A 24116-nucleotide genomic window follows, 5' to 3' on the forward strand; every position below is an offset into this window, starting at 1 on the left:
AGGCTTTGTGGATAGAAAAGACTCCCCATCAGCTCTCGTGCAGACTACGAATCGGGGCGAATAACTATTACCTCCATCCTGAGACTTACGCTCCTCCCACGGCGTGGCCAGAGAGGGGAACGTTTTCGGATCGTACTTTTGAGCATTAAATTGAGCCCGAGAACGCTTAGAGACTGCTGGCGGCTGGCCGCCAGCGAGAGATGATGTACCACGCTTCATTGCGGGTCATCCGCCTGATGCCACATACTCCGACCAAGGGCCCTCCCCACGGGCGCCACCCAGCCGCAGCAATAGCCACCTGGCAGGATGTCCATTGCCGGGAGTCCTGATGCCCCAGGGAGACGGGCATCTACTCCTTGGCATACGTGGGGAGTTAACGGCGCAGGCATCAGTAGAGCGATCCCTGTGTTGTCAGGGGGCTACAACCAATAGGGTACATGGCGGCCCCACCACAACGGACTGGCTACCGTGCTGGATCTTAGGTGCAAAAACGTCCAAGGTCGTCGTCGCAGTTAAAAGCAACACTGCAGAGTGCAGCGTGGTAATCGCACCCAGTGACGTATCCCCGCCCAAGAGACGGAAAACGAGCGGGACACCATTGCAACGACGAAAAAGTTGGCTAAAGGTCTCAATGCACGACGGATACAGTGCACCATGTAAGGCGCCCTTCCCCAATTGGCTCGCTCTTCGGAATAATTTAGAAAGATGGAGGTCAAACCCGAGAGGGGACCATCACATAAGGTCGAAACATTTGAGACTCCTTTTAGTCGCCTCTTACGACAGGCAGGAATACCGCGGGCCTATTCTGATCCCCGAACCCGCAGGGGGTTGAAAACTAGGGTTTGTAGCTAAAAGAGTGGGGATTAATATGGTGTACAGGTATTCATGTTAGCATACAGTCCAAAGCTGAAGGAATCGTTTAGTTAACTAGCCACGTCTGTACTTGTAGATAGTGCGAACAGAATGGTACTCGGCGGCGTCTCGAGTAGCTGGCTGTCTTGCAAGTTGGAATTTTGGAACTGCTTCGGATTTAGAGAACTGTCAATGGAAAAGATCGTCCAGTGCATATCTTTTCGTTTTTACATCGCATAATGTCACAAGAAATCTTTCCACTATTTCAGAAATTTGGTTTGCTACTCTGTATGTCTGTTTGAAGATACAAGTCAGGCAGGGTACGTTTTTGTCGTAAGAGTGTCCAGTATTCCATAGTATTCGCTTCAAATCGAGATAATGACTTGCAAGAAGATATTTTCTTGTATATTTGCAAGCTGTAGCCAGTCAAAGTTTCTGGCTTAAATAAGTTTCGGAAAAGTATGCAAACTGCAAAAAAACCGGCTGTTTACATGGCTACTACATATGTTTGGACTCATATACATAGGCCTGTATGAAACATCTTCCACAAAAATGAATTGTTTGAATAATAAATGACGTTAACGGATGCACAGCTTGATGACACTCTTTGTATGAATCGTTCCCCACGAGAACCGGAAAATATAGAAAGGCTGAAGACCGCAAATGTAATTTCTCAAATTAATTTGTAAAGCCGTCTATCTTATTTTATTTTTACGAGTAAAAATAAAAATTAAAAACTTATCTATACATTTAATAGGGGCCTCTGTAGATAAACCAAATCCTTTTTTGAAAAACAATAATTTACTTGTATTTGATTTTTTCTTACTTCTCTGGACCTTGTAAAATTCAACAAAAGCATCCGCCCGCCATTAAAAATTAGTCACCGATCTCTGGCCTTAAGTATTCGCAGGAACTATTTTTCCTGTGGTTCTAACAACATTTCGTCGAATGCAAATTTCTCTCACAGCTACTCTTGTTTCATTAATTCGACAAAAAGTAAATTTACCTGTAATGATGCATTCATGTTCGTTAGCTCGTTGTTGAACACAACGAAGCCTCTATCTCCACGACAGAATGCTATTTGATATCGTCCATTATCCCACCAGTTCGTCACATTTGTTCCTGTGGATAAAAACCGAAATCAAATTTCATTACATCTTGTTTATCAGGTTACATTTATTAACAATGAACATTTTCACTGTCGATGAACAGAAAAAGACTTGAACGATATGTCCGTTAAGCGCTGTAATCTATTTTTCTTCGAACTCCTTATTGATAGTTCGCGTAGTTGATCGCGGCTAGACAGTGGGTGTCAGATTCATGGGACGCTGCATTGCGGACTCTACGTTTTTAACTAATCAATGTGCCAACGGCGTACTGCGAATCCCTCTATTCCGAGGAAATCGGAGCTGTCACTGTCAACCATCGTCGGCCAAACCCTGTTGATAATCCGGGTTATAACGGGGGCTAGACGCGCACACAGCAGTTCCGTACTGGAGAAAGACGACTGGTAAGCAGTCACACCCTCCAGAACAACCTCCTCGCTATGGGGCTTACAAGGCAAGTTCACCACTGCACCACTCTCAGATTTAGTGGTAAGATAGCCCATTGGATAGCCCGTCGAAAACTGAACACAGATCACCCATGAAAACAGGAAGAAGGTGACTGAACCATGAAAAAGAAAGGAAACAGAAGCAGTGAACGGGCCAACCTCAAGAGGGGAAACCTCGAGCGAAGTGGCAGAACGATTGTTGTGGTTGTGTGGTTAGGGTGTTGACACTTAAGAGGGAGGTCCGTGTTCAAATCTCCCTCAGGCTCCTTTTTTTTCACTTAATTATGAACTGTCCATCCGGTCATTGATGTATTTGACAGTTGTCGTACTATACGTTGGTTGCAGAAAAGAGTGATGGGGTAAGAATGTATTCCGTCGCAAGTAAATGTGATGAATAGTGAGAGGAGGCGAGATGCCTCATACACTTCTCACAGAAATGAAACAACAAATAACCGGGTGTGAGCTGCGTTACAACAAAGGAATTCAGGAGTCAAAACTTCCAAAACGGAACGCACGAGTCATAACTTGTGGTACTTGTGTAGAAAAAATTGAGGTACGTACCTCTGGAGGTCCCTTCCTTACACCTCGCTGTTGCAAACGGACGTCACACCATGACACAGACACAAATCTGAATACAGCGAACGGTCGTCAGTGACCGGACGGGCAGTTCATGCACTACTGGCCATTAAAATTCCTACACCAAAAAGAAATGCAGATGATAAATGGGTATTCATTGGACACGTATATTATACTAGAACTGACATGTGATTACATTTTCACGCAATTTGGTGCATATATCCTGAGAAATCAATACCTAGAACAACCACTTCTTGCCGTAATAACGGTCTTTATACGCCTGGGCATTGAGTCAAACAGAGCTTGGATGGCGTGTACAGGTACAGCTGCCCATGCAGCTTCAACACGATACCACAGTTCATCAAGAGTAGTGACTGGTGTATCGTGACGAGCCAGTTCCTCGGCCACCACTGACCAGACTTTTCAATTGGTGAGAGATCTGGAGAATGTGCTGGCCAGGGCAGCAGTCGAACATTTTCTGTATCCAGAAAGGCCCGTACATGACCTACAACATGCGGTCGTGCATTATCCTGCTGAAATGTAGGGTTTCGCAGGGATCGAATGAAGGGTAGAACCACGGGTCGTAACACATCTGAAATGTAACGTCCACTGTTCAAAGTGCCATCAGTGCGAACAAGAGGTGACCGAGACGTGTAACCAATGGCACCCCATACCATCACGCCGGGTGATACGCCAGTATGGCGAGGACGGATACACGCTTCCAATGTGCGTTCACCGCGATGTCGCCAAACACTGATGCGACCATCATGATGCTGTAAACAGAACCCATCGCAGGCACTCCTGTGATGCAGCGTCAAGGGTAACCACAGCCATGGTCTCCTAGCTGATAGTCCATGCTGCTCCAATCGTTGTCGAACTGTTCGTGCAGATGGTTGTTATCTTGCAAATGTCCCCATCTGTTGACTCAGGGATCGAGACGTGGCTGCACGATCCGTTACAGCCATGCGGATAAGATGCCTGTCATCTCGACTGCTAGTGATACGAGGCCATTGGGATCCAGCACGGCGTTCCGTATTACCCATCTGAACCCACCAATTCCATATTCTGCTAACAGTCATTGGATCTCGACCAATGCGAGCAGCAATGTCCCCGATACGATAAACCGCAATCGCTATAGGCTACAAACCGACCTTTATCAAAGTCGTAAACGTGATGGTACGCATTTATCCTCCTTACACGAGGCGTCACAACAACGTTTCACCAGGCAACGCCGGTCAACTGCTGTTTGTGTATGAGAAATCGGTTGGAAACTTTCCTCATGTCAGCACGTTGTAGGTGTCGCCACCGGCGCCAACCTTGTGTGAAAGCTCTGAAAAGCTAATCATTTGCATATCACAGTATCTTCTTCCTGTGGGTTAAATTTGGCGTTTGTAGCACGTCATGTTCGTAGTGTAGTAATTTTAATGGCCAGTAGTGTAATTTTGTGAGAAAAGAAAGGGGCACGAGATAGATTCAAACACGGGTCTTCCCATTCACAGTCCAACATCGTGATCGCGCACCACGACAGCGCAGCTGTTTTTTAACTTCGCTCCGTGTTGTTCATCTTGAGCTTGGACAACTCAGTATTCCTATTTTTCTTCTTTTTTCGCAATTCAGTACACCTTCCTCCTGATCTCAAGCTTGATCTTAAGTTTTTGACGGACTATCCCACTGGGCCATCTTACCACTAAATCTGAGAGGGATGCGATGGGGAGTTTCTCTTGTTAGAAACCAGCTCCACATGAGTGCATTTCCGCTCACCGCACATCACAAGGCGAAGAGATTAGCATGAGCGCACCAACACCGCCAATGAAGCACGGAGAAGCGTGGTCAAAAGTCGCCTGGATTGATTTTTATATGGGAGTCACCCTCTCTCTGCAAACGACCCTGTCATAGCGTGGAGGAACGGACAGAGGTTCAGGGCAACCTCTTGCTCTTAGGGTGGGAAACTTCTCCTAAAACACTGAAGAATTAGCAATGATCAACAGCATGAGGACGCAGACGGTAATGGAAACTACTGCATAAACATACATACTTCGTTTTCACAGCATTTGTAGCTTGTAATTGACAAGTTTCTTGATATTCTTTTCAATTGCAAAAGATTCCGGATTATTCCTCCATCCGGATCTCAATTGGGATTGCCAAGGAAGGATGACATTCACGACTCGTAGCGTGGAATGTCAGAAGTTTGAACATGGTAGCGGCTTTGGGAAATCTAAAAAGGAAAATGCAACGGATCATTCTATATATAGCTCGGTTCAACGAAGTTCAATGGAAAGAAGATAATGATTTCTTATCTGAGAAGTATAGAGTCATATCAGCTGGGGCAGAAAATGGTAGATTAGCATTTGTAACAAATTGAAAGGCAGACCTGAGTAATTATGAACACATCTGTGATAGGGTTGTTTCATCAGAATCGACAGCATTCCAACGCCAACAACAATAGTTCAAGTATACACGCAGACTTCAGAAGTAGTTGATGAGGAAATAGAGAAAGAATATGAGGATATTGAACGGGTAATTCAATATGTAAAAGGAGGTGACAGTCTAACACCCATGGGGGATTACAACGCGGATGTAGGGAAAAAATAGAGTTACGGGAGAATATGGGCTCGGTAGCAGGAATGAATGAGGAGAAACACTAAGTCAGTTCTGTAATAAATTTCAACTAGTAGCAGCGAATACACCGTTCAAGAATCACAAGAGGAGAAGGTATACTTGGAAAATGTCTGGAGACACGGCGAGATCCAAGCTGGATTAGTCCCGGGAACAGGTATATTCGGCTCACGATTTAGTAACGACGAAGAGTAGACTGAAGTTTAAGAGAATCGCCAGAAAGAGTTGATGTGGAAAAAGGTGGAATACTGAACTACTGAGGAATGATTAATTGCGTGTGAAGTTCTCTGAGGCTCTACATTCTACATTAATGAATACCACAACAGGCAGTTCATTTCAAGACGCATGAACTTTTCCAGAAATGACAATCACCGAAGTTGGGCAGTCAAGTACAAATGCAAGGAAAGTAACTGCGAAGAAACCATGCATAACAGAAGAAATTCTTTAACTCATCGATGAAAGAAGAAAGCAAAGAAACTTTGAAGTTTTAAAGATGGCTGCGTGGTCAGCGACCGTTTACAAAGTAAAATTAAAGCAATAACAGCCCTCGGTCGCAAAAATTAAGTTTTTTGACCTTGTTTCGACACTACTCTGAGTGCCTTCATCAGAAGGAAAACATTCAAACTGCCCTATAACATAAGAACAAAAATTTTATATATATGTAAGTGTAAGTACTGATTGACAGTACAAGAAAGAAACAGTACTTACATGTCACGTATAAAATAAATATCAAGCAATAAAGCTTTAGTCACAAAATTTTAAAAAAGAATACATGGAAGGCAAGCGACTGTGGGCTGGTCACATCTGTCAAGCCACAGGTAGCAACAGACTGAGACGCCCGCGTTAGCAATTGCGGGAAGTAAACATTACACCAAGGGTGCCATCTAGTAGTCGCAAATACAAATAGACTAGTTAACATTCAAAATATAGACAGATGAATTTTATGATGAACACTTCGGAAATAAATACCTAGGAAGTGCAGAGACTCCAAAGTTTACAGCTTATGTCCTGTTATAAAGTTACACTTCTGTGCAGAACAAAACTGCACAGCACAATTCATATGACAAGGGACACAGTAAATCTTCGCGGCACACCGCTAGGGAAAGCGTGACCTATGTAACGCTTAGCAATGGAAATTTGAAATTGTTGGAGAAAACAAACACGTTTCTTTACTTGAAAGAATTAGAAGTTAAAATGTGCATGAAAATTTTAATGAAATGTGCTGAAACTTGGTAAAGAAATCTCCTGTAAACGCACACTGGCTAAACGTAAAGTCAGTGAAAGGATCTAGAAACAGATCCAAGTGAGTTTTATGCTGATCTGTAATACATAAAGTATGGGTTATTGAAGTTTAATTTTGTCAAATATTTTCTTCAAACTTTCGAAAATATACACAATTTTATGTCAGTGGCCTATTATTTCCAGTGCTGCGTAATTATGTGCACTTAATCCTAAGTATAACCAGTGGCGATGTCGATGGCAAGGGGGGAGGGGGAGGGGAGGGGCTATGGGAGCTTAGCTCCCCGCCCCCCCCCCCCCCCCCCCCCTAGGAGTATCATATTACATTGGATAAAATTACTTCAGAAATCAGCGAATATAGTACTCCAACAGATTCAATCATTTTTTTTTTTTTTTGTAATTATGTACCAATATAGGTTGCAATGCATTCTAAACACATTTTAACAAAAGAATAAGGGCGGCAAATAGCTTTCTACCTAAACCAATAAACATCATTTAACTTAAAATAGGCGTCTTATCATTTATTTTTTACCCTGAACTCCAAAACAGTTACCAAAAACTACTTTAAGCAACACCAAATTATACCACTTTGTCAGTAGAGGATCCGAACTCTCCCCCCCCCCCCCCCATTAGCCCCCCACCTCCCTTGACCGACTTCTAGAATCGCCCCCAAGTATAACTGCTATTTTCAATTCAAAATTTCTAACGGTTAACTTCTTCCCGAACACTGAAAAGTGCAGCTACCGCGCCTCTGACAGCGCGGGGCCCGTAGCATGTGGCGCATGGATAATCAGCCTCTGTATGAAACAAGTCTGTAAGAATATTGTCTAATACGATAAAGAGAATTACTTTTACGATGATTAAACTCGTCGCAGTTGAGAGCCTATGGACAGGAGAGTTGAGCGGTAGTCGGACAGAGAGAGATACTGTAATACTGTAGAGAGAGAGAGAGAGAGAGAGAGAGAGAGAGCTCGGCGCGAATTGGCGGGAAGCTGTACGGAAAAATGAGCGGGAGAAGTCAAATATTGTATTGTTGGCGCCTAATGATATGGGTGATCGTGATTGCTACAGTTTTATTTATACAGTGTAACAACTGTAACAAGTAGTACCCGTATCATTGAATGTAAGTGCTCTCCATGAATACAGCGCGCAACAAACGTCAAACTGGCATGATATGTACTACGTGCTTGAACGTCCGAATAAAATCTGCGATCACTCGAGTTGTTAGAAAAAATCTAACATTTATGATTTTAGTTAAATATTCCAGCACATTTCAAAGCTAATGAACTAACGATCTAGAAATGCTTTCTTTCATATCCCTTGCTTCAATTAATCTGTGACTCGGCAATCAAATTTCAACAATAGCTTGCTAACTGTGCCATTATTTAAAGTGGTGCGCAGTGTTAGATTTTTTCTAACACGGGAGTCTTTACGTAACAATTACTTCTCTTTCCGTGGAACACCGCCTTGCTTCGCTTTTAGTCTGTTTCTTGTACTTGTAACATGCGGCTGTGTTCGTTTGTTTTCTCCTGAAAGTGTTCAGCGTATGTTACATCTCTTGCAAGAAAAGTAAGTATTCTTCTTGGGTTTTACGAATTGAATGAAGCAATTGTTTATACAAAGTACATGACATTCTCTGTCGTATATGAAAATATATGTAAAACTTTTCAGGGAAGAAGTCATGTCAGAGGAACAGATATTGATGTGGCTAGATGAACCACTAGACGAGGATATTTACATAGAGGGTCTGTCATCAGATACTAACCCCATCAGATACTGCACCCTCTGAGCATGAAGAGATCAATACTACAACAGATCAGTCAGACAGCGAATCTGATTCTTCAGCTACAGTTGTTTCTCAATTTACAGATCGTGAAACATTTCTTGGTAAGGATGGAATAACAGAATGGTTGAAGCAATACGCTCCTCCAGCAAAAACTGCCGGTCAGAATATTGTAACGCACCTTGCAGGTGTGAAGGGTGTTGCAAAAAATTAGAAAACAATTTTGGAATGCTGGAAATTATTTTTTCCAGATAGTGTAATTGGTCGCATTGTGAAATACACAAACCAAGAACTTGACAGAATGGCAGCATCTTATTCACGGAGTGCTCGAGACTGCCTACGGACAGATTTTGCAGAGGTATCTGCAGTCTTTAGTGTATTATATGTCGTAGGAGTGATAAAGGCACAGCATCTCAATACTGATGGGACTGCACCGGAATTCTTTATTACATCGATAAGCAAACGTAGGTTCCACACACTACTCCAAGCTATACGTTTTGACGACAAATGTACGAGAGCTCAGAGAAAGGAAACAGAGATAATCTGACACCTATTAGCGAAGTATTTGACAAATTTGTGGATGTTTGCAAGAAGCGCTATAGTGCCGGTGCATAGACAACGATAGACGAGATGTTACAACCATTCCGTGGACGTTGCAAATTCAGGCAGTATGTAGCAAACAAGCCTGCAAAATATGGCATCAAGGTACATGCGGTCTGTGATGTCAAAACGTTTTATACGCTAAATATGGAAGTAAGCCTATATGCAGGCAAACAGCCTACTGAGTCATGTCAAGTACCCAATGATGCAGAGAATGTGGCATCACCTTTTGATTCGACCGAATGAAAAAACAGGCAGAAACGTGACGATGGACAGTTATTTTACATCTATACAACTGGCTAACAAAATGTACGTCAATCATCGACTCACAGTAGTAGGTACTTTACGGAAGAATAAAAGAGAAATTCCACCAGAGCTTCTGGACGTAAAGTGTAGGCAACTAAACAGCAGCATATTCGCATTTGGAGAAAAACCAAGCAACAACTGCTTGATATGCTCATACGTCCCAAAAAAGAAACAGAAAAAGAATGTGCTAATGTTATCCACCATTTACAGCGACGATGCTATAGACGCTGACAGTGGCGAAGCGAACAAACCTGAAGTCATTACATTTTACAATCTCAGATGTTGACCCTTTGAAATGAGAATATTCTGTTTCAAGAATAAGCAATCGCTAGCCTCTTACATGGTTTTCCAGCTTGTTGAACATCGGAGCAATAAATGCTTCTTAAATAATATATAAGATGAACGCAAACAACTTTATTCAACAGAGAAGATCCATCGCAGAATTTAGTATGATGCTTACAAAAGCCCATATGATCAAACGCCTGTTAATTCCGAGGATATCACTTCGCTTGAAAGAGTTAATAAGAGGTGTTGTACACATTTGCAAAATACCAACAGCTAAAGAAGAAAATGAATCAAGAGAAAAAACAAGATGCCACTACTGACCTAAAAAGAAAAACAGATTCACACAGCATCTCTGCCATCATTGTTCCAGCCATATCTGTAAATAACATATATCATCGAGTGTTCTAATTTGCCAGAAGTGTATGTCACAAGAAGCCATATCTGAATCCGACCACCGAGCGAGGTGGCGCAGTGGTTAGACACTGGACTCGCATTCGGGAGGACGACGGTTCACACTGGACTCGCATTCGGGAGGACGACGGTTCAATCCCGCGTCCGGCCATCCTGATTTAGGTTTTCGGTGTTTTCCCTAAATCGCTCCAGGCAAATGCCGGGATGGTTCCTTTCAAAGGGCACGGCCGACTTCCTTCCCCGTCCTTCCCTCATCCAATGAGACCGATGACCTCGCTGTCTGATCTCCTTCCCCAAACCAACCAACCTGAATCTGACGAGTAAAAAGGAGTGTGGTTAACCTTAATACACCACTTGCTATAAATATTACGAACTGGTGTTCACACAGGTCTTGTAATTGTAATCAAAAAAGTTTGTGAAATCTTTGCATGCTGAAATATTTTTAAGTTTAGCAAAGTACATGTTCCATAGCATGTTTATACAAATGTATAATGCTTTGGTTATAATAAAAAAATGATTTATTGTATAAACGTGTCTTTGTCTCGCGTAAAGAGGTACAAGATCTCATTGTTAGAAAAAACTCTAACACGGGAGTTATAGAATGACAACAATATACGCGAGCGACCGCGGGTTTAGTTTGGCCTACGGAAACCAGCGAGGATACACAATTCCATGAATATCGAAAATCATCATCGTTTTGATTCTTGATTTTCTCGTTTGAGTTTTTGTCGCTGTCGGTGAAGTCAGTCCCTTCCAATGCATGGAATGGCGCTTAGTTTCGGGTCATAAACGAAAAACCAAGCTCGTCACATATTATCATACTTTCCAAGAAATTAGGATCATTTTCAGTGGTATTCAAAGTGTCAGTACAAACATTTTCACGAGCTTCTTTTGTTTGGTCATGGGAATTTTCAGCACCAGTTTCACATATACTTCTCTCATATTAAATTGGTTGTGTAAAATTTGCCTTATGCGTTCTTTGTCAGTTCCTACATTTTCAACAATCGATCGAATACTCAACCAATGGTTAGATCGAATCAGATTACCCACTTTTTCGATATTTTCATCCGTTTTGGATGTTGAAGGGCGTGAGTCGTCGTCGTCAACGTCTCCTCGGCCGTCTTGGAAACGCTTGAGTTAATCAGAAATTCGCGTAGGGGATAAACAGTTTTCAGCAAACACTTCTTTTGGTAAAAGATAAGTTTCAGTAGCAGTTTTTCCAAGTTTCATGTAAAACTTCATGACAATTCGTTGATCTATTACTACACCTGACGTATTTCTGGAAAAGCAAAGTAACAGATCTTATACAAATGAAGGCCGTGGCCACACTGATTTGTCTACAGACAACAAAGCTGCCGCATTCGACTGAGAGGGCTTCACGCTTCACCACTATTGTTATTGTTTGGCGTATGCTTACTTACTCTGTGACATCAACGGTCCCGTTATTTTATAGTCACATCTCGTACACCAAGGACAGTTTCTACAAGAACGCGAGGGTTCTCGCTCTTGACGTAGTGATGGAACATGGCAATGATTGAGTGAGTGAGTGAACAACAAAGCCTCAGGGCAGACGCACTAGGAACTCACCCAGGACGGCGCGGCGGAACTGTGCCATGCCCCGGATGGCGGGCCAGCGATGCTCGCACACCCAGCCGCCGGTGCACTGTCCCTGCGCGTCCCACGCCACGGTTCGTATCTCATCTGACGGGTCCGAAGGCGGGCCATCGTCTGAATCTGTGAAGTTGTAGCTGGACATCACACGGGGAATGCCATAGGGCCATGCCAGCATAAACCCAACTGCCATCTGCAATGAAACAGTGCGAAATGTAGCACTTATTCATAATCCAAACTGCTTTCACCACTTCCTCTGGAAATTGTTTCCCTATGAGGGCAACAAGAGACTGAGACCTAATGTCACAGATAAATATGACATATGAGCGACTGTAATTATTACAGGATGATAACGCATTTGTTGACTTGAGTAACAGCTACGTTAATGGCTGTTTTTCCGAATATAGGTTGAGACATACATTTAACAAACCACTGGAATATCAATGACACTGTTAGTGATACACAAAAAATGCTTCTTCATAAAATTAAAATAACAATAAGAAATCAAACTGAAAAAACCGGTCAAGTAAGAGTACGACTCGCTCTCTGAGGATTCTGTACAAATTTATGTACCGGTGTATACAGAGCGATACAAAACGAGAGGTTGTACAGGGTGTTTTGAGGAACAAATTGAGGATAGAAACCCGGGTCAAGGAAACATCATCCAACAACATCACACAGCCTCGAGGTTATAGGCAACGGCGCCTACCACTAGGCCCTTTGGCAGCAAACGTGTCTTCGTACGTTGACAGACCATAGACACAATGTCATTTGTTATTCAGTGATCACGAGTGATTGCCACAATTGTCAGTGGAGACGATGGAGCTGCACTATGTGATCCAAAGTATCCGGACACCTGGCTGAAAATGACTTACAAGTTCATGGCGCCCTCCATCAGTAATGCTGGAATTCAATATGGTGTTGGCCCACCCTTAGCCTTGCCACTCTCGCAGGCATACGTTCAGTCAGATTCTGGAAGGTTTTTTGGAGAATGGCAGCCCATTCTTCATGAAGTGCTGCACTGAGGAGAGGTATCGATGTCAGTCGGTGAGGCCTGGCATGAAGTCGGCGTTCCAAAACATCCCAAAGGTGTACTATAGGATTCAGGTCAGGACTCTGTGCAGGCCAGTCCATCACAGGGATATTATTGTCGTGTAACACTCCGTCACAAGCCGTGCGTTATGAACAGGTGCTCGATCATGTTGAAAGATGCAATCGCCATCCCCGAATTGCTCTCCGACAGCTAGCAACAAGAAGGTCCTTAAAATATCAATGTAGGCCTGTGCTGTGATAGTGCCACGCAAAACAACAAGGGCTGCAAGCCCCCTCCATGAAAAACACGACAACATCATAACATCACCACCTCAAAATTTTACTGTTGGCACTACACACGCTGGCAGATGATGTTCACCGCGTATTTGCCATTCCCATAAACCTGCTATCGGGTCGTCACATTGTGTATCGTGATTTGTCACTCCACACAAAGATTTTCCACTGTTCAATCGTCCAATGTTTATGCTCCATACATCAAGCGAGACATTGTTTGACATTTACTGGCGTGATATGTGGCTTATGAGCAGCTGCTCGACCATGAAATCCCAGTTTTCTCACTTCTCGCCTGTCATAGTACTTGCAGTGGATCCTGATGCAGTTTGAAATTCCTGTGTGATGGTCTGTATTGATGTCTGCCTAGTACACATTACGACCCTCTTCAAGTGTCGGCAGTCTCTGTCAGTTACCAGACGAGGTCAGCCTGTACACTTTTGTGCTGTACGTCTCCCTTCACATTTCCATTTCACTATCATATCGGAAACAGTGGACCTAGGGATGTCTAGGAGTGTGGAAATCTCGTGTACAGACGTATGACACAAGTGACACTCCGTCACCAACCACGTTCCAAGTCCGTGAGTTCCGCAGAGCGACCCATTCTGCTCTCTCACGATATCTAATGACTACTGAGGTCACTAATATGAAGTACCTGGCAGTAAGTGGCAGCAAAATGCACTTAATATGAAAAACGTATGTTTTTGGGGGTGTCCGGATACTTTTGATCACATAATGTAGCTGCTGTGTATGCAGGTCTTGCCTCCTATGAACGTGATGCTCTGTTACCTTGGTGGATGACAGTTTCAGACATAATTTTCATCTGCAGTTTATTTTTCTCCTGTATAAAGAAAAACACTAGAGGTTTTAGAGAGTTCCAGGAAAAGAATAAACTGCAGATGGAAATCTGTGTCTGAAAATGTCATACACAGAGGCAACAGAGCTCAAGACACCCTCTACAGCCCTGAAGTTTGTCGGTATCATTCTGTAACACACTACAGATAGTCTGTCCATAGAATTTTATGAGTGAGTTTGTGAGTATTAAAATATGTGACACATATGGCCATATCTTTTGACTGCATTGACTTAGAAGTTTAAATTTTTTACACTGTCAAGGGACCGTTATTATTTGATATAAATTTCAATTTGATAGGTCTACCCAGTTTCTGTCCCTCAAATTCACTTAGAGATATACATGCTCTACAGGCAAAGGCAGTAATACAAATTTTACTACATCACCAATGCGCATTTCATATTTTGTTTGACAGCAATTATTTCTTCCAGCTGAATCAAACCTTTGCATCCTTTAAGATGCAGAATGATTTGTGTCTAATCCATGGCTATATTATGAAGATATGAGTGACAGTGTTCACTGCTATGACTGCATCATGTCTATCCACACAGTGAGTAATAGAATACCACAGAAAGAAATGGCTTTTCTTAAAGAAAGTTTGTATAACTGGATAAAAGCTACAGAAAAGTTATGGCTGAATCGCCTCAACACTACATTGCCCAGCAATACAAAACGAAATAGTTGGAAATTATAACTCATTCATTCCAGTGAGGCATTACGTAGCAAACAAAAATTTCTCTGTTTTACAGAATTATGGCAGAATCAATCATGAGCGTGGCTGGCCATGAGCAGGTAACTCTTTGTGTACATTGTGTCAACCTGAGAGACTCAAAGTAGAACTTTTTCTGGTTTTATAGAGCCCACCAAACTCCAGGTCACAAATGCTGGAAATTACCATCAAACAGCTCCTTCAAAGACTCACATTAGGAACTGAGTCTCTGTGGCCCATTGTTTTGCTGGTGTAGGTACTTAAAAACCAGTCAAAGAGCTGTTACATCCACTGCACTAATCATTATTTGGAGCTTGTACCACTGGAAGTTTCAAGAAATTATGATTCGCTGTGTAATGTCTTAGGGAAAACGTTTCAAATATAATTCTCAAATCCACAAAAAGGAAAAATGTGTACGTAGATGTCCTACCCTCTGGTGTTGACGAGATTAAATTAGATCGGATTAGGTGTATTTTAAATCCAATGATTGACAGTGAGGAGATCATCCTGGATGTAGAACATGTCAGAAAAACAAGAATACACACTGAAAATTTATAGAGAATCACAAATGTGATAATGTACCATTCATAGATACCAAGTGAAATGGTTTGCAAGGATGTAGATAAACCAGAAACGCTTCTAATATATTTTTATTTAAAATATATTAAATAAGTTATCACAAAACGTGTAAATGTTCAAGATGAACCTGAACCCAAAAATTCAACAGCTGTAGCAATATGTCTGACCTGATGAACTGTAAGCAGAAAATCTTACTGTTTCATACAGTTATTGACTGGTTACTCAGATTATGATAGTTCCAGTATCATCAGCTTCCTCTGAGAGGTCATTCAGCACCTTGCAATGAATTAAAACTTGCCTTAGATCAACATTGAGACATTAGACACACACTTATTTACCTCTCCTACATTTTCATCAAGATGAACTGGGAAAATTAATCTGTTGAATGTCATCAAAGACTCTCAAACAATGGAAAATCATGGATGGAATGTAAGAATATTATTAAAAGGAAAGTTGCCACTCACCATATAGTGGAGATGCTGAGTTGCGATAGCCACAACAAAAAGACTGTCACAATATAAGCTTTTGACCAACAAGGCCTTTGTTGAAAATAGACAACACAAACACACACACACATACACAGACACACACACACACACACACACACACACACACACACACACACACACAGGCAAATGCAACCCACACACACATGGCTGCAGCCTCTGGCAGCTAAAGCCACACTACAAGCAACAGCAGCAGTGCATGATGTGAGTGGCCACTGAGTGGTGGTAAGGAGTAGACTAAGGTGGGGAAGGGGAGCAATAGCAGGGTAGGGATGGGGAACAGTGAAGGGCTGACGAGGAGTGCGCAAGGGCGAGGTGGAGAGAGGGCAGCTAGGTGCTATTGGGAGGTTAGATGGAGGGCAGAAAAGAGGTGTGGGGGGGGAGGTAGTGGAAAAGGAACGAAGTAAAAAGACTGAGTGTGTTCATGGAATGAGGTCTGTGTAGTGCTGGAGTGGAAATGGGGAAGAGGATGGATGGGTGAGAAAAATGACTAACAAAGGTTGAGGCCAGGAAGGTTATGGGAATGTGGGATATATTGTAGGGAGAGTTCCCACCTGTGCAATTCAGAAAAGCTAGTGTTTGTGGGAAGGATCCACATGGCATAGGGTGTGAAGCAGTCATTGAAATGATGGATGTCATTTTGGGCAGCACGCTCAGCAACAGGGTAGTCCACTTGTTTATTGGCCACAGTTTGCTGATGGCCATTCATGTGGACAGAGAGCTTGTTGGTTGTCACGCCCACATAGAATGCAGCACACTGGTTGCAGTGTAGCTTGTAGATTACATGGCTTGTTTCACAGGTAGCCTTGAAAGAATCTGTTTTCCAAACGGTTGAAAGGAAAAATACGTTTGGAAGTTGTATGTAAAATTTTTTGAGTCTAAAAAGAAACAAAATGAATGTCTTCTTCTTTTTCAAATAAACTGCAGTTTTATTTGTCCCATTAAGAAATGATGCACAATATTTCTAAAATATTGGTAATAGTAATAACAGAATTTTTATCAATGGGCAGCTGATACTGTGGTTTGCAGTAAATCTGAACTAGCTAAATAACTGATCTCAGGGAAAAGTAGAACTAATGTCTTCACAACTATGTGATGTCTTTTTTGAAATTAAAGTAATGAAATAGTTTCCAAGGGGCAGGACCTACAATGATGGGTTCATATTTACAAGTTTTAATATTATGAACTGTTTCTCTTTGTAGAACAACATAGCACTGACTGCCTAAAACATCTTCCCTAAATTTTGAACATATTTTACATATTTGCTTTTCCATTTTGCTGGCAGATTTATCTCTAATTCATATTGATTGAAATCAGCAAATAGGCCTCTTCGCCACTCTCCTGTCCTCTCTCTCCTTGAAAAATTCAGTAAATAGATCTGCTTGGTACCCCCCCCCCCTCCCCGCACACACACACACACACACACACACACACACACACACACACACAAATCTGTGAAATCAGTGGACATGTGTTTGCTTGTCCCCCCCCCCCCCCCCCCTCCCTAAGATAATAGTTTGTACCGGCAACCTACTGCAGACACTTAACAAATGACTATAATGACCATGTGGTGCACATATGCATTGCAGTTCTAAATATATAAACTCAGGGACAGCTTGTTACAGAACTTGTACAGATATGTGGGACATATATTTATGATGTTGAAACATTATGCTTAATATAAATGGCAAATTTTCACCATTTACACAGCTTATGAGATGAATGAAGAGTAACATAAAGCTCAATAATGTACTGTATCTATTCTAATAAAGAAAAGTTCTGACTGTGTATAGTTGTCGTGACTTGTGGGTGAGGATGGTAGCGCCCCCTCCACCATGGCCACGCTGGTTGTCGTGGTTGTCAATAAACACAATAGCATCCTCACTGTCCAGTAATGACCATTTGGGACCTGAAGAAAGATGGTGACACTTTTAATAGCAATTGCACTGGAAATATTTTAAAACTGCAAAAGCAATACCTTTTTATTTGTGGTAGCCAATTTTAGAAGTTACATTATTAATCACAATGATCACATGCAAATGGTAATTGTTTGTCAGATTTGAACAGGATGAAAAAATACATCTTAATTAGACTAACTTTTATATTACTGTGGGCAGAATATTATCTGTGCTTTCTTGAACGAAGTTTTTTGAAGTCACTGTCATTCAGTTCTTTCTTTTTAGTTACTATTTGAATGACAAATGTCAGTAAGGTTTGCACCACTTCATTGTATGTTGTATAACATTCTAAGTTTCCTAACTTGTTGCACATAAACTCTAGTTAACAGCTGTCAAGTTATCATGATCACCTCTTTAATTGTGTGCTAATACACTCCTGGAAATTGAAATAAGAACACCGTGAATTCATTGTCCCAGGAAGGGGAAACTTTATTGACACATTCCTGGGGTCAGATACATCACATGATCACACTGACAGAACCACAGGCACATAGACACAGGCAACAGAGCATGCACAATGTCGGCACTAGTACAGTCTATATCCACCTTTCGCAGCAATGCAGGCTGCTATTCTCCCATGGAGACGATCGTAGAGATGCTGGATGTAGTCCTGTGGAACGGCTTGCCATGCCATTTCCACCTGGCGCCTCAGTTGGACCAGCGTTCGTGCTGGACGTGCAGACCGCGTGAGACGACGCTTCATCCAGTCCCAAACATGCTCAATGGGGGACAGATCCGGAGATCTTGCTGGCCAGGGTAGTTGACTTACACCTTCTAGAGCACGTTGGGTGGCACGGGATACATGCGGACGTGCATTGTCCTGTTGGAACAGCAAGTTCCCTTGCCAGTCTAGGAATGGTAGAACGATGGGTTCGATGACGGTTTGGATGTACTGTGCACTATTCAGTGTCCCCTCGACGATCACCAGTGGTGTACGGCCAGTGTAGGAGATCGCTCCCCACACCATGATGCCGGGTGTTGGCCCTGTGTGCCTCGGTCGTATGCAGTCCTGATTGTGGCGCTCACCTGCACGGCACCAAACACGCATACGACCATCATTGGCACCAAGGCAGAAGCGACTCTCGTCGCTGAACACGACACGTCTCCATTCGTCCCTCCATTCACGCCTGTCGCGACACCACTGGAGGCGGGCTGCATGATGTTGGGGCGTGAGCGGAAGACAGCCTAACGGTGTGCGGGACCGTAGCCCAGCTTCATGGAGACGGTTGCGAATGGTCCTCGCCGATACCCCAGGAGCAACAGTGTCCCTAATTTGCTGGGAAGTGGCGGTGCGGTCCCCTACGGCACTGCGTAGGATCCTACGGTCTTGGCGTGCATCCGTGCGTCGCTGCGGTCCGGTCCCAGGTCGACGGGCACGTGCACTTTCCGCCGACCACTGGCGACAACATCGATGTACTGTGGAGACCTCACGCCCCACGTGTTGAGCAATTCAGCGGTACGTCCACCTGGCCTCCCGCATGCCCACTATACGCCCTCGCTCAAAGTTCGTCAACTGCACATACGCGGCATGCTACCAGTGTTAAAGACTGCGATGGAGCTCCGTATGCCACGGCAAACTGGCTGACACTGACGGCGGCGGTGCACAAATGCTGCGCAGCTAGCGCCATTCGACGGCCAACACCGCGGTTCCTGGTGTGTCCGCTGTGCCGTGCGTGTGATCATTGCTTGTACAGCCCTCTCGCAGTGTCCGGAGCAAGTATGGTGGGTCTGACACACCGGTGTCAATGTGTTCTTTTTTCCATTCCCAGGAGTGTATATTTTTTTAAAACAAACTTCAGGATTTCATTGTGACAAGAATTCTAATTGCTGTGGGTATGTGGCTAGAAACAAACAGCATCTGACATCTATGTCTAGTCATTCAGTTCTTACATATTCCAAATATGACGTCTGTGAAACCCAAATAAGCAATAGCTCTCACTCCATACAAGTTCATTAAATGTTGCATCCATGTTATCAACCGAAATTCATCATTAAGGTCCTTAAAAGCAGGTCCTGCTTGAAGGTGCAAAGACCAGTGGTAAAAAAAATCAAAGGTGACATATTGAGTAATAATATTCACATACTGCACAGCATTATAGGTTTCATGTGTAGTACTTACAGGACTCACAAGGAAATGGTCCATTACGACAGGTTGAAAACTACCCTGATATTTTTCACGCAGATAGACTACACTGAAAGAAATGCACTGTCTAAATTTTAACTTCTAAGGCCCACTGCAAGTATTATAAAAAGTTAAGTTACTCATTTTTGCCACATGAAGAATTGCCTGTAGCAGCAGTCTGTAACAGCCCATTCTACCTAGCGAAGAATCGGCAAATAAGCAGACGCAGACAAGACAAGAGGATGTAGCAGCACACAGGGCAGACTGCAAAAGTTCAAAACTTGCATTTTTAGCACTCAGATCATCCCAAAAATGTTTTGCATTATTAATTTTTTGTATAACTTACAGCTCATAACAACAGCTAAACCGTTTCAGATGTAATTGTTACACAAGTAACTAAGAAAGGAAAGAAAATCAAGGTAGTGTATGATGTTACATTACAGATGACATCCATCAACTGGGTCTTTAATTTGTTAACATTAAATGTTTTATAACAATTCCTGTAGCACAGTTCTTATGATAATTTTTAAATAATGTATATTTTTTTAACAATGAAATAGTTACCCGTTTATTCCCTGTAGACGTCATAAAAATATGAGGTGTTACTGAATGACAAAAACAAACCTTTTCTTTACACCTGATAAAAGAAAAATTAATGCATTCAGACACTTAACAGTAATTACTAGCTTTATCTAGACAGAGCTGGAATGGAGTACCCATCTCTGTGGTTGAGGTCGCTAATGTATGCTTGTGCAGTGGCACTTGACCTGAGGTTAAGCCAGTACAAATCCTGGTAGTGGATAAAATTTTCACTGCCAGTGTTTGATAGGCAAGGAGGAGAGCAAGTTGACGTAAAGTCTGTGCCAACATCCTTGTCTAAATACCAAACCTCTCCACAGTGTCTCATGAAGTGAGGACATGTGAGACTATTGATGGTTCTATTTGTGAGGAATAGGCTATGTGCTGACATTGGGTTTCACTCTTTCCCTTCTCTCACCATCATACAACACAAACATTATACTACATTCCACATACACAATACATACATGTAGTATTAGAAATATTGTAATGGAGCATGTTGCAAGCCAATAAATGAGAAGAACCTGAATGAAGTAAGAACTGGTTTTGGCCATTGTTCTGCATGTTGGGCTGTGTACTGGGTATACTTGTTCAAATTTGTAAAATGTGATGATGCAGATTGACAATGCAGAAATGACTGGAGTTTAATAACACTGTTCTGCTGATAAACCTGAAATGACATAGGGCTATAGGAAATTACATTGCCTGACAGTTATCTGAAAAACACCTTACACTATTGAAAATCTTGTTATCGAGAGGCTGAATCACACTGTTAGTTCCACATTGAATCTGAATTATATTAACAGGCTTCTCACCATCATCCTAAAGTTGTTATATACAGTCCAACAGTCCAACAAAAGCAATGAAATATTCTTAGCAAATGGTAAGAAGATGTTTCAGACATAACACTGAAAATTATTCTCTCGCATTTTTCCAGATTTTGCAACATCATGTACAAAATTTCTGCTAGTAAATAGTCCTTTTTTTAACTTTTGGCCCTAATTTGTCCTGATGTTCCTGAAGAGAGCAATAAAGTTGCAGTAATGTAACTTATCACTGGCATTGTTGTATAGTAATGTGTCATAGCATTAATCGGCTGCACAAGCAACTCTGTCTTTTTTTTTACTCAAAATGATAAATGTAGATTGCAATACCTGACTGGCTTTATACACAGCTTGTAGGAGATAAAAACAAGCCTTGTCTTCATGTCAGCTATGAACTTTACTTTAGTATTACCTATTGCTGACATCTCTTCGCGTTTACTTGAGATAAATTTTGTAATTTTGCAACTTCCTTTTCCATAAATTTTCTGAATCTATTTAATGAGGTCGAAGAAGCAAGGAAATCCCATAATGTTCATCCCACTTGCAGTTCAGAACACCCAGTCTTGTAGATCTCCCTTAACAATGGTGCATTGATTTTCACAAGCAGTTCTAAATCTTTTAAATACTTTTTCTTTCATACTTTTGTGAGTTTCATTTGTTCATATTTCATGTAAATCTTTCTTACAAAATGAAACTGACTTTTGACACTCCTTAAGTTTATGCCTTTTCTCCCTCATGTTTTTAGCAAAAAATTTAAAGCCTTGCCTTAGTCACTGAAAGCTACTACTGCACATATTTTCTTGGACTTTGAAAGTTCTCAATTTTTATCTGGACTTTTAAGTAGTTCAACAATCATCATTTGAACCACAATTTATGGAGTTGTCATGTTATTTCCTGTTCCTTCCACTGTTTCCACAATTTCTAATGAAATGTCGACCTCATTGGAATGAATATCCAAGAAAACTGATAAATGGTGCATATGTAGGTCTACAGGAGAAGTAGGTGATCTCGAATGTGTACCACATGCGTCATATTTTACCTTTAAAACTTCAGTTAGGTTCCACATTGCTGTGAAACTTTGGTACCTGCACAGGACAGATGCTATTAACAAGCATATGTGAAGAAATCACAGAGAATAATAATTCAGTTTTATCTATGGTATATTGTTTAAACTTAGTTATAACACAAAGGCAACTGCTAATCATTATGGATATTAAGTGAGTAGCAAATTGAGCTGAATAGTAACAGTGAACAGTTGTATCAGAGACACAATCAACAGAAACTGAAATTCATTTTACTAATTACGATCATGTTGCACCATGTTATTCACTTACTGATATGCCGTCAATTAAGGATAAATGGATGCCATGTTGCACAAGTGCTGTCTGCTGCTGCTACGGCAGGGATGTACAATTCTTCAGCTGCCTCAGCTGCCTCAAATTTCAACATTTTTTAGAAAACACTTGTAGTGTATCTTAGCAGCTAGAATTTTCACATTTCATTATGCTACCATGATATCATGATTCGAATAGTATATACACAAGTGTTTCTGTGAGAAAGCTTTGAAGTGCCAAAGAATACAATTATTAGAGCCTGTAAAGGATTTACAGAACTGTTCCTGTCTGAAGGCTGAAAGTAATTACAACCAGGTGTGTATTAATGAAAACTTCCATATGTCCACTCTTTGTTGGAGTTAAGGGAATTATATTTACTTAACAGTTATCTGATGCAATCATGTTTTGTGTTAATTCTTATTTGTTTCTTACCTAATGTCTTGTACCACTTCAGTTCATTCTGTCTTCTAAATGTTTTGCTTATTTCTTCTCCGTACTTGAACTCTGTCACTCTTCCAAGGCTGATGTACTCTGTTTTCTTTACAGATTCCCAGCCTACAAATCATTTAAGCAAATTAAAAATTTATCAGCTACTTATCTTTTAGATGTGGTTATAGTATAGAAAGAGATTCTATTAGTACATAGTTACTTTTATTGATGGCAGGCGTCATACAAATACATGGAATTGGACACAGTGATCATGACCTCTGCCCCCCCCCCCCCCCCCCCCTTGCTGAACTTCTCGGTGAAGTGACCAATGGTAGTCCCCATCATGTTAGTTTTCCAGCAACCTTGGTAGCGTGTTTCCATCACTTTAATGTCCTCATGAAAATGCTCTCCTTGCTCCTCACTACCATCTCCCATATTGTCCGGGAAGTAATCAAGGTGACTGTTCAAAAAGTGAACTTTCAGGCTCATTAAACGTCCTGAAGTTTTAAACTTCTTTAACATTGTAGCTATAATAGAAACATATTCTGAGTCTTTTTCACATCCTAAGAACTTTGTAACAACTTGCTTGAATGATACCCATGCTTCTTTCTCATTTAAGGTCATTTTGGATGCAAAGTTAACATCAAATATAAATTTTCTAGTGTCAGGTCTGACAGAGATGCCTTCTTTTTGTTTAGTTTCTGAAACATGTGGAAACTTTTGGCAGACGTCCATCTTTAGGCAAAGCCTTTACAAACTGTTTCATTAGGCCTTACTTTATATGTACAAGTGGTAGGAGCATGTTTTTTAGATCTACAAGGTTCTTGTGTAGAATGTTCTTCTCACCAGGTTTTAAAGACTCCCTCACGGGCTAGTTCTTTCTGCGCAAGTGTTGATCCCTAGCCTACTGTCGCATTCACACAAGAAACATGGAAATTTGGTAAAGCCACCTTGCTGACCAAGGAGTGTACATGTTACTTTTAGATCACCACATATCATCCAACTATGAGCAGAATAGCCTATTTTATTTAGCACTATTTATAGATTTTCATAGCTTTCTTTCCTATGT

At 41.7% G+C, this 24116-nt stretch overlaps 1 protein-coding gene across 1 annotated transcript in view; it reads right to left on the reverse strand.

The window, feature by feature from the left end:
• LOC124743685 (alpha-amylase 2-like) overlaps nt 1–24116 on the reverse strand; it is a 144847-nt gene that overhangs the window by 39539 nt on the left and 81192 nt on the right. The window contains exons 7-10 of the mRNA XM_047248888.1: nt 23051–23173; nt 17586–17710; nt 11808–12024; nt 1859–1974 (exon numbers count right to left, since the gene is read on the reverse strand). Coding sequence (XP_047104844.1) covers nt 1859–1974; nt 11808–12024; nt 17586–17710; nt 23051–23173 — 581 coding nt within the window. The remainder of the gene's footprint in view (nt 1–1858; nt 1975–11807; nt 12025–17585; nt 17711–23050; nt 23174–24116) is intronic.

This window comes from Schistocerca piceifrons, chromosome 1, assembly GCF_021461385.2.
Source record: "Schistocerca piceifrons isolate TAMUIC-IGC-003096 chromosome 1, iqSchPice1.1, whole genome shotgun sequence".
NCBI lineage: Eukaryota > Metazoa > Arthropoda > Insecta > Orthoptera > Acrididae > Schistocerca > Schistocerca piceifrons.